This window comes from Megascapheus bottae, chromosome 7, assembly GCF_031878675.1.
Source record: "Megascapheus bottae isolate mThoBot1 chromosome 7, mThoBot2.hap1, whole genome shotgun sequence".
NCBI classification, from domain to species: domain Eukaryota; kingdom Metazoa; phylum Chordata; class Mammalia; order Rodentia; family Geomyidae; genus Megascapheus; species Megascapheus bottae.
The window spans coordinates 63,406,153-63,422,777 of NC_143515.1; the positions used below are offsets into that span (position 1 = coordinate 63,406,153).

The 16,625-nt window shown below is 46.5% G+C and overlaps 1 protein-coding gene across 2 annotated transcripts in view; it reads left to right on the plus strand.

Annotated features, from left to right (window-relative positions):
• Nucleotides 1–16,625, plus strand: part of Capn13 (calpain 13) — a 64,875-nt gene that overhangs the window by 23,439 nt on the left and 24,811 nt on the right. For both annotated transcript variants that reach the window (XM_090336177.1, XM_090336176.1), the window contains exons 5-10: nt 1,579–1,753; nt 2,674–2,748; nt 6,312–6,397; nt 9,082–9,156; nt 9,814–9,959; nt 11,736–11,878. In XM_090336177.1, the coding sequence (XP_090192303.1) occupies nt 1,579–1,753; nt 2,674–2,748; nt 6,312–6,397; nt 9,082–9,156; nt 9,814–9,959; nt 11,736–11,878 (700 nt within the window). The remainder of the gene's footprint in view (nt 1–1,578; nt 1,754–2,673; nt 2,749–6,311; nt 6,398–9,081; nt 9,157–9,813; nt 9,960–11,735; nt 11,879–16,625) is intronic.

The window sequence follows — 16,625 nt, forward strand, 5'->3', positions numbered from 1 at the left end:
AGCAGCAATACTGCTGCTCCCCCACTGCCTATGAGAGTCTAACTGCTTATCCTCAGGGACCTACCTCATAGAGAAGGAACAGAGGGGACAGTCCCTCTCGTGGGGCAATTTTGAGGCTAGGAAATAGCCTCAGGGTCTCCTGGGCCTCCACCTGTGTGGTTTGAGATTTAATTGTGGTTATATTTCAGAAATCCCTGGGAAGCTGCAGTTTGGGGCCTCTTCTTCAGTGGTGTCAGTGTGACTGAACTAGCTCCATTGCCATTCCACTCTACCATGCCCTTCTGCTTTCAGGAGCCTCCCCAGCTTGATTCTTCCTCCCTAAAATACCCATCCTCCTCTCCTTGCCTGGAAGAACATGAACCCCAAGTGTGGCTTCCCTCAGACCCCAGAAATATGAGTCTATCTGTTTTGATCCATGATGGTTCGATTGATCTAGTAGCCTGTAGACACCCAAGGAAGGAAAAGAACCTGATGTATTTGTTGTTTGGAATAGCTCCTTTGGAGGAGAATGTGTCCTGACACCCCGGCACTGTGGTGGAGGGCAGACAGGTCTATAGAGAGAAGAGGGAGGAGGAGGAGGAGGAGGAGGAGGAGGAGGAGGAGGAGGAGGAGGAGGAGGAGGAGGCTGCTCTACTGTTTACAGTGCTCACAGTGAGACAGGGGTTCCTCCATGTCATGTGTATATCTACTCAGTCACTAGCTCTATTCAGCCCAGCGAGGCCAGTGTGCTAATGCCCACCTCCTAAGCAGGCACAGGGAGCTGAAGAACAGCTCAGTCTGCTGGCTAAGGATTGAGAGGCAGTGAGGGGGAGCCAGGAACTGGACCACATACTTGCGGTGGGCTGCTGAGGTTTGGAGCCAGATTGAGAGGAAAATAAAACAGGGAATTTCTGGGGTACAAGAACAGAAGGAAAAAGTTATGCACAGGGAGTAGCACAGAAGGGGGTTCTGGAAGACAGATTTGAGGGTTCATATGTTCCCCTCTCCTTCCTGGAGTGGCTTTAGGAGCAAACATCACACTATTTGAACCACTCCCAGATCTTTTATTTTTTGCTTTATAGATTTTTTTTTGTGTTGTATTTTTGTTGAGGGGAGGCGTAGCCACCTACCTCTGCAACCTACTTAGCTGGGCGCACAGGTTTATTGGCTGAGATGAGGTCTCATTAATTCTTTTTCTAATTTGGGTTGGCCTCCAACTATAATCCATCCAATCTCCCCCCTTCTGAGTAGCTAGGGTTACAGATGTGAGCTACCGTTGGTTCCCATCTCAAGCTGTTAAGTTCTTTGAGGTCAGGGATGAGATCTTGCTCTTCTCTGAGAACACAGCAAGTGTGTCACAGGCACAATTAGTGTGAAAAGCATAGTCACAGCAAACAAGCTAGGGACTCTCATTTAAGTATTGTCCAGTGCTTACTAAAGGCTCATCATGGCCTTCTCTCCCCTTGGGCAATAATGATTCAGAGTGGATCAAGCAGTGCCCCCTGCCCGGGGAATGGAAGGAGGCAGTGTGTCATCCCCCTCCTTCAAGCATATTCAAAATGACATCCAGGTCTAATCTAACTCTCACCCTCCACAAAGGCTGCGAGGATCCTACTCTCACTTGCACTATGGCTACCTCCCGGATGCCTTGGTGGATCTCACAGGAGGCGTGGTCTCCGGCGTCAACCTCCATTCCTCCCCCTCAGACCTGCTGATGGTGGTGAAGACTGCAGCCAAAGCAGGCTCTCTGATGACCTGTGCCACCCCAAAAGGAGTGAGTGGAGGGGGTCGTTTTGCCTGAATTTCGCTGTACTCAGGGCTCACAGCCAGGGACAGAAACATCAACTGGGATCTATGTAGCACCAACAGTGAGCTTCTCCCGCATTCCACCATTTGGTCTTATAGCAGCACTCCCCACCACCACCTCTGAGATGTGGAGTCCAGAATTCACTACTCAGAAGAGGACAAGGGATCCGAGAGGCTAAGTAAGGTCACACTATCACACAGCCCGTGCTAAGTAGCGTTCAAAGTGCCGAGTGGCTCACCAAAGTCTTTGCCAAGTACAGGGTTCCCAGGGGCTTTGCCAGGCCCTGGGGAGTCAGTGATGGCCCCTGATGCAGAAGGAAACTCCTGGATGTTTTTCTTCACTTAGCAAAGAGCCCTGATCTCACAGGCCAAAGGATCATCTCATGTGTACAACATATTCTTGATGGTATTTGAGATGCTTCTGACATACCCAGTTTCCTATGTAGGGGTGGCTTCTGGTATTTTTTGAAGGTAAGATGGAGTCACACCTCCCTAATTTAAAATGATACCAGAATCCAAAGATGCACTTTAACTGCTGTTTCTCACCTCAGGGATATCAAGGACCTCTGAGTCTAGCAAATGCCCCAGCAGGTATGTTTCATGCTACATTTGCTGATGACAGCTGTTAGGTACAAGACACCCAGGCCCTCAAGACTGTGGGGTCTGTCAATCATAGGGGGGTGGGTATCTTCCTGGACAGCAAGTTATCTTGAGCCTCAGCCACCCCTTGGCTACCACCTCTGCCTCCCTAGATGAGTTCTAGCACACACATTCAGTGGGCCCAGTGGGCCTGAGGCCATAGTGGCTCATCACTGTTTAAATATATTTCTCTATCACCCCAAAGAGCCTGCAAGGGCTGAATGTTTCATTTGCTTTTCTCCTCCATAGCTGACAGATGAGGCTGCAGTGATGGGGAACGGGCTTGTGAGCCAGCACGCCTACACAGTGACCGGAGCTGAGCAGGTAAGGCTGGCCTAATGGCCTGGACTCTGCTCTCCACTCTGTCCCATATTATTGTTTTCCAAACAAGAGATAGCATCACATGCCGCCAGCAAGACTAGCAAAGCAGATATGGACATGTATCACCCCAGTCCTACCATGGCCCCTCCATGTTTCTCCCATCCAATGTTGAGGCCCCCAGGACCCTTTCCCCCTAGAAATCCCCCAGAGTCCTTGTTCTCTGTGAAGTGATTTGGGCCAAGTATCTAGTGAGATGAGGTATTATCCCCAAAGAGGTAGAATGGACCTTCTTCCCCTTTCCCCCACTTCCCAGAAGTTGACACTTGGAAAGTTTTGCCCTGAGACAGGTTTCCTTTGTGACATCTAAGCTGAACTAATATAACAAAGGCTCTCTAAAATCAAGGACTTAACTAAGATCAAATTCATTTTTCCCTTGGGTAAGCAGGAAATCCCAAACAGCTCTGTCATCCTCAATAGCAGCTTCCATGTCTGAGCTCACAAGTGTGAGAAATTCTCACATCCCCAAGCCAGGGGAAGAGATGGAGGCCAGGGGTCATTTGTGCCTTCAAGGAAGTTTGCCCTGAGACATTCAGGTCAAGAGATCCTGGTCCCCTTGTTCTTGGAGCTGTCTCCCAAACCATTCTACTTCCCCCTTCCCTGAAGGGCAATCAATACCATCGTTCCACCTGGCTACCAAAATGGACAAGTCTCAGGATAGCAAACGTGTTTGATCTGTGCTGCCTCTTATCATTTGACCATGCAATCTGACTTCCTGTGTTGATGAGAGCTGTGGGAATTAATGATGCGTATGTGGACATGGGATGAAGGAGTGGTCTAGACAGAGCACATCACCCAGGAACACAGGTACTCAGGTCACCTCTCCTGTGAGGTCCATCCTGCCCTGTCCTTCAGAGCAGCTGACAGTTGGAAGGATGCGTCCTTGGGAGATGGGACCTGAGAGATCTTCTCTAAATATATTTCTAAACGTGTTTGGAAAATGCATTCTGCCATTTCTACTTCCTGGAGACTCACAGGGTACATGAGTAGTTTCAATGCCCTGAGAAGGCCTGTATTAACAAAACAATTACTACTTGACTTTAATCTACCATTAACTATAAAATTATTTTTATTTTTTTTCTAGGAATAACTATTAATAGCTAATAAAACTAACACTTAAGAAAATCCATCTAAAGAGCCACTATTTTAGATTAGACAAAAGGTTAGATACCTTTTGCCAAGCAGCACCTTTTCTGAGAGAGTTAGCCAAGGTCAAAGGTATGGCCAACAACCAGAGCATGTGATGCGACCCATTCTTCTGCCCATCCACGTCTTTGATCTTCCATGTGACATTTGCACCCCCGGTCACCCAGCCCGTGTGATCACCAGCAGAGCATTGTTGCACAAGACAGTTGTACCAAGACTAAACTTGGTTACAAATTCCTCCTCCAGAGAGAGCAGGCTGTAACTCTGAGGCACAAGTGCTAAGATTCAGGCAGCCTATAAATGTAGTGTGCTTTTTAATCTGCTCATCCTCCCTCTAGGCAGGACACAGACAGGAAGATAAATGGAATTGGCATTTTTTATTATGCACCTAGCTCTTGGTGGCTCCCCCAGGCTACGGTGAGTGTTTATCCGCATGCCTCATTTAGCGCTACACTCAGCCCCTTCCCATCCCTGGCTACTTTTCTTCCCTATGCCCAACTGAGCCCCCAACTATCCACTGGGCACTGAGGGCACTGAGGGCACCTCATTAAGCTCTGAGGGCCAACCATTTCTCAAGTGCACACTCCATGGGCTCCAGCAGGTGCCGGCAGCTAATGACAAAACTATGTGCAAGGCTTGGTGGTGGGGCTGAGAAGGTGGAAAGCCTGGGTTTATGCCAGGAGCTGTCATAAAGCTGGGATGCTGGGAGCCAGTGTGCCTTCTACTGTAGAGATGCAGCAAGGAGCAAATGAAAAGACCTGATCAGAGCCAAGGTGAGGGGCCTTGGGTGACTGTGCTGTTCCTTCAAGGCAATGCCTTGTTGGTAGTAGTACAAACCTTGGCCAAGATGCTTAAGGGTTGTATTTGAGGAGAAGGTGACAGGCACATCAGGTAGGGTCCTTTATCCACATCTAATTCCAAAATTAAGGGTCTGACAAAGGCTCATATTGAAATTCTGTCTCTGCCACTTAACTTTGTGACCTCAGAAAAGTACTTAATCTCTCCAATGCTTAGTTTTCTCCTCTGCCAGATAAGGATTATGGAAACATCTACCCCAGAGATGAAGAGTGTAAGTCATGTCAGGCAGATTCTGCCTCTGAACACTACATGTGGACTTTCTCCTCCTCATGATGATAGGTTGTTCATTTTCTCAGTTTCCCGTGACTTAGTCAGGGAACACATTCTCTTTCCTTCACACCTCTTCTCCTCAGAGGGGACAGATTCAGTCCAGCTATAATCCAATCATATTTGAGTCCCCCATCCAGACTGAAGAATCCCAGCACCCACAAATGTGGGCTTAAGGTTTGTTGTTGCAGTTATTGTTGTTTTGTTACAACCCCTCAGATCTGCCCTCTGGATTATGTGGAATGAAGGAACAAAGGAGCCACCCTGAATATTTCCAGTGGGGAATGATGAGGGAAGAAGAGAGGGAGAGGAGGAAAAAGTAAAGAAAGAAAGGAGCAAATGAAGGAAGGAGAGAAGGGAGAAAGGGAAGGAAGGAAGGAAGGAAGGAAGGAAGGAAGGAAGGAAGGAAGGAAGGAAGGAAGGAAGGGAGGGAGGGAGGGAGGGAGGGAGGGAGGGAGGAAGGGAGGGAGGGAGGGAGGGGAAGAGAGAAGAGGAAGGGAGGAGAGGGGAAAGAGTAGGGGAGGAGAGAAGAGAAGAAGGGAAAGAAGGAGAACAAAACATGGAAGGCCACTGAACAAAGAAGTTCAGGCCATTGCAAGCCATCTACTCTCAGACAGCAGTCTAATCAGGGTTAAGATACTGAATAAGAAGGGCTATCCTCAGATATCTCAGCTCCCAGGCTACCCCAGTCTTGCTTGCGTGAATCTCCTTTTCCCTCTTACTCAGGACAAGAGTCATTATGACTGCACTGCAGTCTAAGAGGCCTGCCGGAAGGGATGCAGGCTGTGTCTGCGGGGTAGAGACGCTGTCTGCGGGGTAGAGACGCTGTCTGTGATGAGACTTGTGGGAAGCTGGGAACCTATAAAGCTCTCTCCCTTGTAGCCTAAGCTACTCACCTGCTTCTAGACCTGAGTTCAACCAGGTTCCAGATTGCAATCATATGGCACAATGTAGCTGCACCTGTCCTTGTCATGCCCAGCTAAAGACAATAAGGCCATTTTCTCCTCTTTCTCTCTCTCGTTTCAATTCCATGCAGGCATCAAGAGAGTCATCGATTGGTTTATTTGTTTTCTTTTGTTTTTCACTTCTTTTTATTTCCTCTGGCTACAGCCAAATGAGGTCAGAAGTTAAATCAGTTCTGGGAGGTGAAAAGCAGCTGTGTTTGTGTTCCCTCTTCCTGCTGACTTTCACCGGGGAACCTGACAGTTCCTTGTTTTTTGTTTGTTTGTTTATTACAGATTCAGTACAGGATGGGCTGGGCAGAAATCATCCGCCTGTGGAACCCCTGGGGCAAAAAGGAATGGAGAGGGCGCTGGAGTGATGGGTATGGCTTCTGGAAACCTCCATAAATTCCTCATGGAGAGCTTGGTACTGGGGAGAGTCTCTTACTGCAGACCTGACTGCAGCCTGTCCAGTCTATAGCTTAGTGTGGCTGTGGTACACCTCAGGCTCCCATTATGCCTTTCTTCAGGCACCTATTACATACTTATGGTGCCTGCTCTAAGATATATATATCATCTCAAGTGTCAGGTGGGTGCTGTGAGGTGTATGCAGATTGGTGTCTGTCATTCAGAAGGCTAAAGTTTATCCAGGATTAGCAAAGTGAGCATGGCAGAGCAGGAGCCAAGCTAAGAAAGACAGAGAAATAGGTGTGTGGGGGGGGGGCCTTTAATCTCTGGAAGGGCTCCTGTGTATTCTATGTTCCAGTCATAATGATGACATGGGATGAAGATGGAAAGGCTTCATGGTTAGGGGAGTTAGGAAAATCAAGCCAAAGATCTGATGAGTGTTATCCTCAGTGTGCTTAGGTGGTGAGTCCTGTCAAGTAGATCTGACAAGTAGATCCCAGCAGAGATCCCCTCTGTGTACTCAGTGCTTTCCTTAGGGAACTGGGCTGGGCTTTCTTGGTTGCCCTATGACCTATCCCTGGTGTTCTGCCATCCATCTTGCTAACTCAGAATGAGAAGATTGTCCTGAAGAGGACAGAGGGACAGTAGTGAGATTCCTGTACTTCTTAGTGGTTAATGAAGCTAGGTCCTATTGCATTCCACTGAAAGTCTGTGCCAGGCCCATGAAAAATGTCACCATATAGTGGCCACAGCACCCTTGCCAAAGGGGATGGGGAATATGATTGAAAAGGACATGCAGTGCATTCAAACAGAACATGAACCCAATGTGCAGCAGAAATCAACAGTGACTACTCCAGTAAGCTCTGAAAGGCAGATGTAGACAGCAAGTGCTCCAGGCCCAATAGGCTGGCCAGACCCTAGCCTGCCACCCCAGGACAAGCTAGGGTAGGACCTTTCATAATCCCAGGGGCTTAAGTGTGACTGACCTATGTGGGCACTCATCAAATGAGGGCATGATATCAGGGAAAGGGTACAATAGGAAGGAAACAACAAAGTGAATTTATAGAATAACCCTGGATATGACCTCAGATGCTACCTGGAGAAAAGAACAACCAACCTCTTATGGGAGGGAAATGAACTTGTAAAACCATGTACTAATGGAGACTTCACTGTGTTTTTATTTCCTATCCCCTCTTGTCCTTTTCTCTTGCTTGTTTTTCCTTTCTGCCCTTTCCTGTCCAATGCCCTTTCTGATGTAAAGCCTAAAAACCTCTGACTATTTCCAATTCTCCTTCCTAGCCCTCATCAAAGCTGGCCCAGAGGGTAACTGTGGCAGCTAGAATCCTTGATTTGGGTTGGCTGTTAGGAGTAGGGGTAATGACAGATCTCCTAGAGTAGAGAAAGATAATAAAGTCGCAAGCATTGGTATTTCATCCATGCCTCCTATGGGAAATGTCAAATGACCATTGAGGAAGATAGAGGACAGCTTAGGGAGGAAAAGAGCTTCATGGAGAGGCACCATGCAGAGAAAGCTTTCTTCACAGAGGACAATGAATGTGGGGTAAGGGAGGAGGATGAATTTCAGAAAAAAAAAATGGGGTCGTGGGAAGCATAAACATGAGCCCTGGCCAGAAACATGACCAACAAGCTAACTTGAAGCAGGGGATAAGAGAAAGAAGCAACCAAATTTGTGAGTTAAACCCCGCAGGGATGGATCTAGATGAATGCCTCTGAACAGGGGAGGGATACAATGCAGAACAGTGCCTACTCTGTAGAATCATGTGCCTCAGCTCATTGTAGAGCCCTTTCTCCACCACCCCGCCCCCACACACATATACCAGACCCATGGCTGGATGGAAGTGGTAGAGATAGAATAATCACTGTCTCCATGTAGGTGGTCGATTTCTTCCCGACTTTTTAGGAATGGAGATGGATGGGGAGAGCCGGATGGTCTAATCTCAGCCATAATTGAAATTTCAGTCGCACACACTTAAAGGCAAACTTGCATGAATCAATAGCATATTGATTTACACTACATTTATTTTCCCTTACACACTGCAGAAAAAAAATGTAATTATCGCTTAATTATAAAATTGCTATTTTACAATAACACATCTGACTGCCTCAGCTGGCAGCCTGCAGCCAGAATGGCTATCCTTGCCTTGCTGTCCTGGCACCTAAGATGACCCAGGCTCTTGGTATGGACTCCTCCACTAGAAAGATCTCTTTAAACCGCTGTGCCTTTGAGGCCCGTGGCTTATTTGTATGCCTCCACTTTGAAGTGTGGACTGAAGGGAAGGCAGCTTCTCCCTTTTGCTGGGAGGGTGTCCTCCCCACAAGACCCCAGGATGAACTCCCAGTATTCATCAATTCATTAGGAGAAGAAGAATAAAGCTATTGTATGCAGACGATGTAGCAAGGCATGTATTAAACACATCTGATGATACCATGGAGAGCAAAGTCATTGATCTCTTGGCCCTAAGGCTAGGGAGGCAGCAATGTCAACACAAGGAGCTGAGCACTGAACTCAGATGGGAGGGGTGCAGGGGAAACTGCTCATAGGAGGACGCACACCTGTTCTGTGTGTGGACTCGGTAGGAAATCAGTACACAGGAGTGGAGGCAAAGCATTTCCTTACGGTCTATCTCTACACACACAGGTCCTGGGAATGGGAGGAAACTCATGACTGGCGGAAAAATCAGCTCTATGAGAACAAAGAAGATGGAGAGTTTTGGTATTTATCCGTGATGGGTCATGGCTGCAATCTTATCTACTCAGGAGGCTGAGGATCTGGGTTCAAAGCTAGCCTAGGAAGGAAAGTCTGTGAGGCTCTTATCTCCAATTAACCACTGGAAAAGCAGAAAGTGAAGCTGTGGCTCAGAGTGGTAGAGTGCTAGCTTCGAGCAAAAGAACTCAGGGAGAAAGCCTACTCTACCACTAGGCCAAACTCCCAGCTTCCGTTTTTGTTTTTATAAAGACCTCAACAATGTACTTGGCAGAGGGACTCCCTGGAAAGGCAAGCTCTGGCAGAATCTAAGACCCAGAGCACAGAATGCCTGGCCATTATCCTGCTGGCCTGGAGAGTCCCATCAGTTGGATTAATGGATCAGGAAAATTGGTAGTAATAAAGAAGTGCCAAGAAAATATGCCAAAACCCAGAATTTGTCTCTGCCATTGTCCTTCCAACCCCAGGGGGGAGAGGGGAGACTTAAAAGGCAGAAAGATGATTAATGCCGAATAATCCAGAATCAGATTGTGGCTTCTGGGTAGGACAGTGGAGAGTCAGCAGATGGACACTTCAGGGAAGTACAGATGGTGCAGTAAGGAGATGGATCCTCTGCCTGGGATCACAACCAGTGGTCATTTAGTCATGTGTGTCTGTTTTCCACAGGATGTCATGTCAAGATTTCCAGGAGAACTTTTCCTGCCTGTTCATATGTAATCAATTCCCGATCACCTTGGACCAGGGAATCACACCTCATGAAAGATGGGGACAAATGATGTTTAAAAACCAGGTGATCCTAGGAAACTCTGTAGGTATGTCTGACATTAGTGATCAATCTGACTGACCCAAAGCTGTCAGCCCCAGCACAGGCCTTCATTTCAGTACTTTCTGTCCTTCATTCTGTATATATGCAAGTCAGAAGCTGAAAAGAGAGGAATTTTTCAGCCTAATGGAAGAGCTGATGCTTCCTCCAAGGAAAATGGCTGATGGCGGGTGGGGGGGGAGGGATAATGAAAAGGAGGCTGTCTTTTCATTCCCTACTATCATCTAACTTACCTCCAGGAAGGCAGCAGGCTGTCTGCTCTTCAGTAAATAACCAGGCTGTGAAAGACCACTGGGCAAAGCCAAGACCTTGTTTAACCTATTGTCTTCATCATATATCACCTTTGTGACTATAAGAAAATACCTTGTCTCTCTGCTTCCAATCTCCCTAACTATAAACACTGGAGTACCTGTGTTCTCTTGAATGTACAAAACATGACCCAGACAGCAGGGAGAATGTCCTGTCTTGTCTGTGTTGTGAGATAGCATTGGTAGTTGTCTTTGAGCCTATCTTGGGGCTCTCCTGAAATGCATGGCATCAATTGTGACCTTAGAAAAGTTTCCTTCTTCATTATATCTCCTGCTTCGTGTTTGTGACATTAAGAAGTGAAGTCAAATTTGAGTGAGATAATATATCCTTGGTAAGAGAAGCTGCAAATGACATATATGTGTGATTGTATATGTGTATGTTTGTACTTGCCTGTCCAGAATAGTTTACTTGACTGATTCTAGACCCCAGGTGACCACAGAGCCTCTTGTGATCACACTGCTGCTCAGAAAGCCTTGCCATCAAGAAGCTTTGGGCTAGCCAGATGCGGTGGCTTACACCTGTAATCCTAGCTACTCAGGAGGCTGAGATATGAAGATCAAGGTTCAAAGCCAGCCTGGGCACAAAAGAACCCAAGACTCTTATTTCCAATTAACCTCTAGAAAACTGCAAGTGGGGCTTGACTCAAGGGTAGGGGGGTATCTGTGAGCTGAAGAACTCGGGGACAGCAGCCAGGCCAAGTTCAAGCCCCATGACCCACAAAAAAGAAACCTTGGGTTGACTCTCCAGGTCAGCTGAGTTACTCTTACCAAATCATTTTCCTGAGCTGTGCCAGGCTGACCACATAACTAAAACCCTCTTCTTTGATAGAAGGGAAAGAAGCAAGCCATTGAGGTCCTATTGTAACTAGCCTCTTAGTCCTCACAGAAATCCTGTGACCATGATAGTCCTCTATGTTTAACCATCCCTCTTCAAAGCTTCCCAGTAGTAATCCTATCCTGACTTATCACCATTGCTGCTTGTATTTAAATCTGTGGCTCCCACATTGGTTTTCTTTCCTTTTCTTTTCTTTTTTTGCTTTGGCTCCAATGGACATGCGTACATAGACAGCACTGTGAGTTGTTACCTCTCTGCCTGTCTTCCTCTGCCTCCATTCATGTCTGATGCTTGATGCCTTGTTAAGACTTGGATACACTGCCAGTGTATATGTTCATGCATGCCTGAGGACCCTAGAATTTCACTTACCATTATCAAAACAGTCCTTGAGTTCACAATTTAAAACATTTTTTTTGACTAAGTAAGAACTATACTCTCCTATTTTTTAAGATGAAGAGACCGAGGCTTGGAATGTAGGACTCTGGAATAGGGATCCAGATCTCAAGTCTCCAAATCCAGATTTCATGATCTTACTTCACAGAGCCCTCTAAACTGAACATGACCCCACCCAGAAGTCTGAGGGAGTGTTGGTAAGCACCAATAAGGGCTCTTTCTCACATAGGAGAACCTGAAAGTGATTCTCAATACTTCTTCTCTGTGCAAGAGCTCATGGAAGGCAACAATGCAGTTGTATCTGTCACTGTCATGCCACAAGGCTTGAAGGCAGAAGATGAAGAATGTCCACTCTCCTTCCAAGTATTCAAGGTAAGACAGCCTGGTTTAGGGTGTGTCCTTTTGGGAACGATTGCATGTGGGAATAAGACTGGGGATAACCTGTATGGATGATTTGGAGATTTTTTAAAAAACCCACATATTTATAGTGTTCATCTGTCCAATTCCAAATTTGCAAGAACAACTAAAACCAAAAGGGAGATTAGAGTTGACCATATAACCAAAGGGACATTCCTCTTGGCAGTGTTATTTGTTGGATTTTCCTGCTATGCTTGAGAATCCTATGTCCATACCTCAAAAAGTTGCCTGGGCCCAGAGTAGCTGTTGTATCTATGCAGATTCTTGGGCCAGCCTCATATCTTATGAATCAGAATCTATAAGAGCAGAGTCCAGAATTCTGAATTTTAACAAGCTCTTACCAGGCAGCTTCTACACATTATGTTGAGCAGCTTAAGTCATTCTTTTGGGAAGAGTTTAAGAAAATACCAGATATAAACCCAACGTGTTTTTTTCTCTTTTATTTAGCCCAAAGTCCAGTCCTAGCTCAGTACCTAGAATGTAAAAAACACTTCCTCAGCTGTTCCTTCAAAACCAGGGCTACTCTTTAGCCCAGGCTCCTCTCTCCTCCCTTCCCAACCAGCTTGCACCTCACACAAGCAGCAGCTCCTGCATACAACTATGAGATTGTAACCAGGAAGTTCAGTGTTGAAAACATCACATAAAAGAAAGGTTACAACAGAAAATCTGATGCCTCTACTTCTTCCTCTCCCAAACATTTCCATGTACCCCAAGATAGGAGTGAAGTTCTCGAGTCACTCATCCCACAGCTTCCCTTCACTAACACAGAACACATATCTCTCAAAGACTGGGGAACGCTCACCTCATCTCAGACTTGAAAACACTGGGGCTCGTGTTAGAATTCCTGGCAGACTGGGACTGGGTACAGTTCCCCTAAGTCGGTAGCCAACCGTATCTGTCACCTTTGTGAGCACCACAGAGGCAGAGGTCTGTTAAAGACTGAGGCCAAAATTTGATTGACATTTCGGAATGATTTTCGTTTCTGTTCGCTGGCACTAAGGCAACTTTCAACGTCATGAATCTTCACCTATTTGTAGCCAGGTAGAGCTCCTGGGTACTCTGCTCTGGTAGAATCAGTCTTGTACACTGGTCACGCATCTCACAAGGGAGAAGGCCTCGTGATAATATGAAACTCCAACATCATAAGGATGTTCACATTTATTGTCTCAAAATTCCCAACTTTATAAAGGTGGGAGCCAAATCCTGGAAAGAAAGAATGAGTTTTTGAAGGGGGAACTAGAGATGATGAAGTCTTGTCTAAATGCCAGGTGTTTAAGGCGGTTCTAGATCAGGGTCTCAGCAGGGGCTTGGGCATTTGCCTTTCTGTAATGTACAGAGCTCCAAGAGAAACAAGAACTCTGATTCTGGAAATAGCCTTCTCTCTTGCTGCATATTTCTGTGACCCTTACTTGTTCTTATTTCTTTTGTTAAATCCATCAATGCTCAAGACTCCAGATATATGTGGCCTATGGAAGAGAAATTGTTGGAGCTCAATAAAATGCTTTTGAGGTACCTCAAGTCTGCCAAAGCTATCAAAGCACATTTTCTAAGGGTGCGATATTGGACACTTGCCATTTTTTAACACCATCGGGCACCCTCATGCTCTTTACACTTTCAGGGTATCTTGGTATGTGGAAAGGCCCACCCCCTTTGCTGCAGCAGCTAAGGAGGCCAAACAGTATCTCTCTCTGAATGCTGGATGCAAAAAGTATACATTTGTGACCCAGATTTTTCCTTTTGATGTGACCTTCACCAAATATACATATCTAAACACTCCAAGCTTTGACTGCTGAAAGATTTAATAAAGGGATAGGAGCAGACAAAGGTCAATTGCAGGAAATCTTTGAGCCCAGCAGTAACAATTCAATCCAGCCTCTAACTGTGGCATCTCTGGAACTATCCTGCACAGTTCCTGCTGCCATTCCAGTCAATGTCTGCTAGCTTCCCTCTCTCAGACTACGTACCCTTTTCCATTATTTTCAGCCAGGGATTCCTTTGAGAGGGTCTTATTCTCAGAGTCTCCAGCTCTGAACTGGGAGAAAAATCCAAGGTTAGAGGCAGAGAGAAAGTTTGGAAAGAGCTGTGAAAAAATGGAGACAACTGGCCAGGGACGATCAGGTCAAGTACCAGACAAGTTTATTACAGTGTATTTTCACTTTTCTTGAGGTGAAAAGGAAAGCATGAGTGGATCTTGGTGCTGTCTTAAAGCACAACTCCTGGGCCTGATGTTCAATCATTGCTTATAAGCCTGGGACCAGCGAGCAGGGCAGTACCTCAGCTATGTGTTCACTGATTTATCCCAAGGTTTTACAGTTTAGGAACCTAAGTGGATTGTAGTCAACCCCATCTTTTTAAATACTACCCGGTCACTTCTGTCCATGAGAAATGTGTTACCTCTCAGTTTGCTGAAGGAATACTGGAGATCCCACTGGATCTTTCAGGATCTCAAGTGCTTTATATATTGTAGTCAACCCCATCTTTTTAAATACTACCCGGTCACTTCTGTCCATGAGAAATTTGTTACCTCTCAGTTTGCTGAAGGAATACTGGAGATCCCACTGGATCTTTCAGGATCTCAAGTGCTTTAACCAGCAAAGACCCTGACAACTCAAAAGGCACTCGAGTTCCTTTTGTGGTTCAGCTGAGTAGCAGCCAATGTATGTGCCAACAAACCAGCAGGTTCTCAGGAGTCCCCAGGACTCAATGGATGCAGCGCAGACCCAGCTGAACTGGGGTTCCAGGTTTGTGGCCTGTGACTCTCCAGCTGTCGTGGGAACACTGCCCTGCTAGACTAATATAAGGACACCAATGGTACATGAACATGCAGGATCAGATCAGAACAGTGGAGTGAGACAAGAGCAGACAAGATGTACTATCTTCTAAAGCGCCTCCTCCAGAATGAATTTTCACCGTTCCCTTCCAGCTCTCCCCTGGCTGAAATACTTGGGCAAATAAAAGGGTCTGTCCATGTCTCATAGTGGGAAAGAATTAAAACTCACACAACCTGAGAAAGTCTGTGCCCAGAAGTGGTAGAGCTATTTATGAAGAATGCAACATAAACATGCCTTATTTCTAGCTCTGCTGTCTAAACGACTGAGCCTGGATTTCCATTCCTGTAAAATAAGATACCTAGTGTCTGTTCACAGGGTCATGGTGAATATCCAGTGCTTGACAGAGAAACACTTTGCAAGCTGCAGAGAGGTTTAAAGATAGAACTACTTCCTCAGTGCTTCCACCCACTGAATGGAAAGATGGTACCAAAACTATTTTCTCATTCACATACAATCCATTCATCCATCTCTACAAGCCCTGAACATCCTAGAAACGACTCCTATAGTATTTACAATGGTACAAGGCAATCCATAAAGTTGCTTTCTCATGGAAGCTTCTGGCTTTGGGGAAGTTTGCACTTGATCTCTGTTCTGTCTAATCTCCAGCCCTGCCAATGTCTGTCTCCGCTTTTCTTCCTATATTCCCATCATTGTTATGAAGAGTAACTACACGTTACTGAGGGGGAAAGGAGGTGCCTCATCCTCTCAAGTACCTTCTTTCCTCCTCAAATCCTCTCCCTTGCTGTTCCCCACAGCTAAGTAAGTTTCCTGATTTACAACTTCACACAGGGAGTCAGTAATCACCTCCCCACCCCTGTGTGCCAGCAAACAGGTGGATCCCACAAGAAGAAGCAAGGGGACATACGGCAGGCTGGGGAGCCACTGCCTTTCTGTTGTGGTCAGGCTTCCTGAACCACCTTTCTTCCTCTCTCCCACAGGTGGACTCTCAGGTATGGCTCACCACCATCTCCACCGGGGTTCTCACACCTCTGGTGCTGTCCCTTGGTAAAATGTTATACTTCTTCCAACTCTGGGCGTGAGTTCAGTTTTGCTATATCGTATATCAGACAGTAGCTTAGAATCTCCAGACACGTCAACAAAGAAGGACAATTGTTTAGCTGTCCTACTCTGCAGGTTAGGCCTCTTGGGAGGTCTCTTGTTTAACATTCAAGAGGGACTATAACAGTGAAACTGTGCCCGAGCACTTGAGCCTGATGGAAAACACCAATGAAGCTCACCCTTGTGTGTTTAAGTCCCACATCACTTAGGGATCCCTGAATTGACCAGCCTCCAAATCCACTGCAAAGCAATGTACAACTTCCATCTGCTGCTTGAAAGCATATCCTCTAGCAACGCTGACAAGTAAATTGCCCCCCCCCAATCAGCCTAAACCACTATTCTCAAAAGGTGATTTTAACTATGAGAAAATGACCCAAAGGGACTCCAACTCTCCTATGGCTATGAGCTTGGCAGTGTCCTTGTTGCCAAGAGGAAGGCCCAGTGCGTAGAAGGAGAAGTGAGATGTTGCCATGGGGAAAGATGAGGACTGTGGGCCCTCCACGCATCGCAGAGGAGCCTCATCAGGAAGACAGAGGCCAGTGCAAGTAATCTCAGTGTAGAGGACATTTAGAAGTCCAGGGAGAAGGCTGGGCCCAAAGCGGGGGCCCAGCCACAGTATTGAAGGTTAGGATCCACCTGTGCTCCCTGAAGCCCCCACCTGGAAGGGGAACATATGGAAAGACTAGGAGGGAATCCCTTGAGTGTAAGGAACAGATTGATGCTCTGCTTCCCAGAGCTGGGGAATAGAGACTTGGTCCAGAAAAAGGGCCAAAACCCCTACCCTGGAATACTAGAGTCAGCTCTGTGCCTGG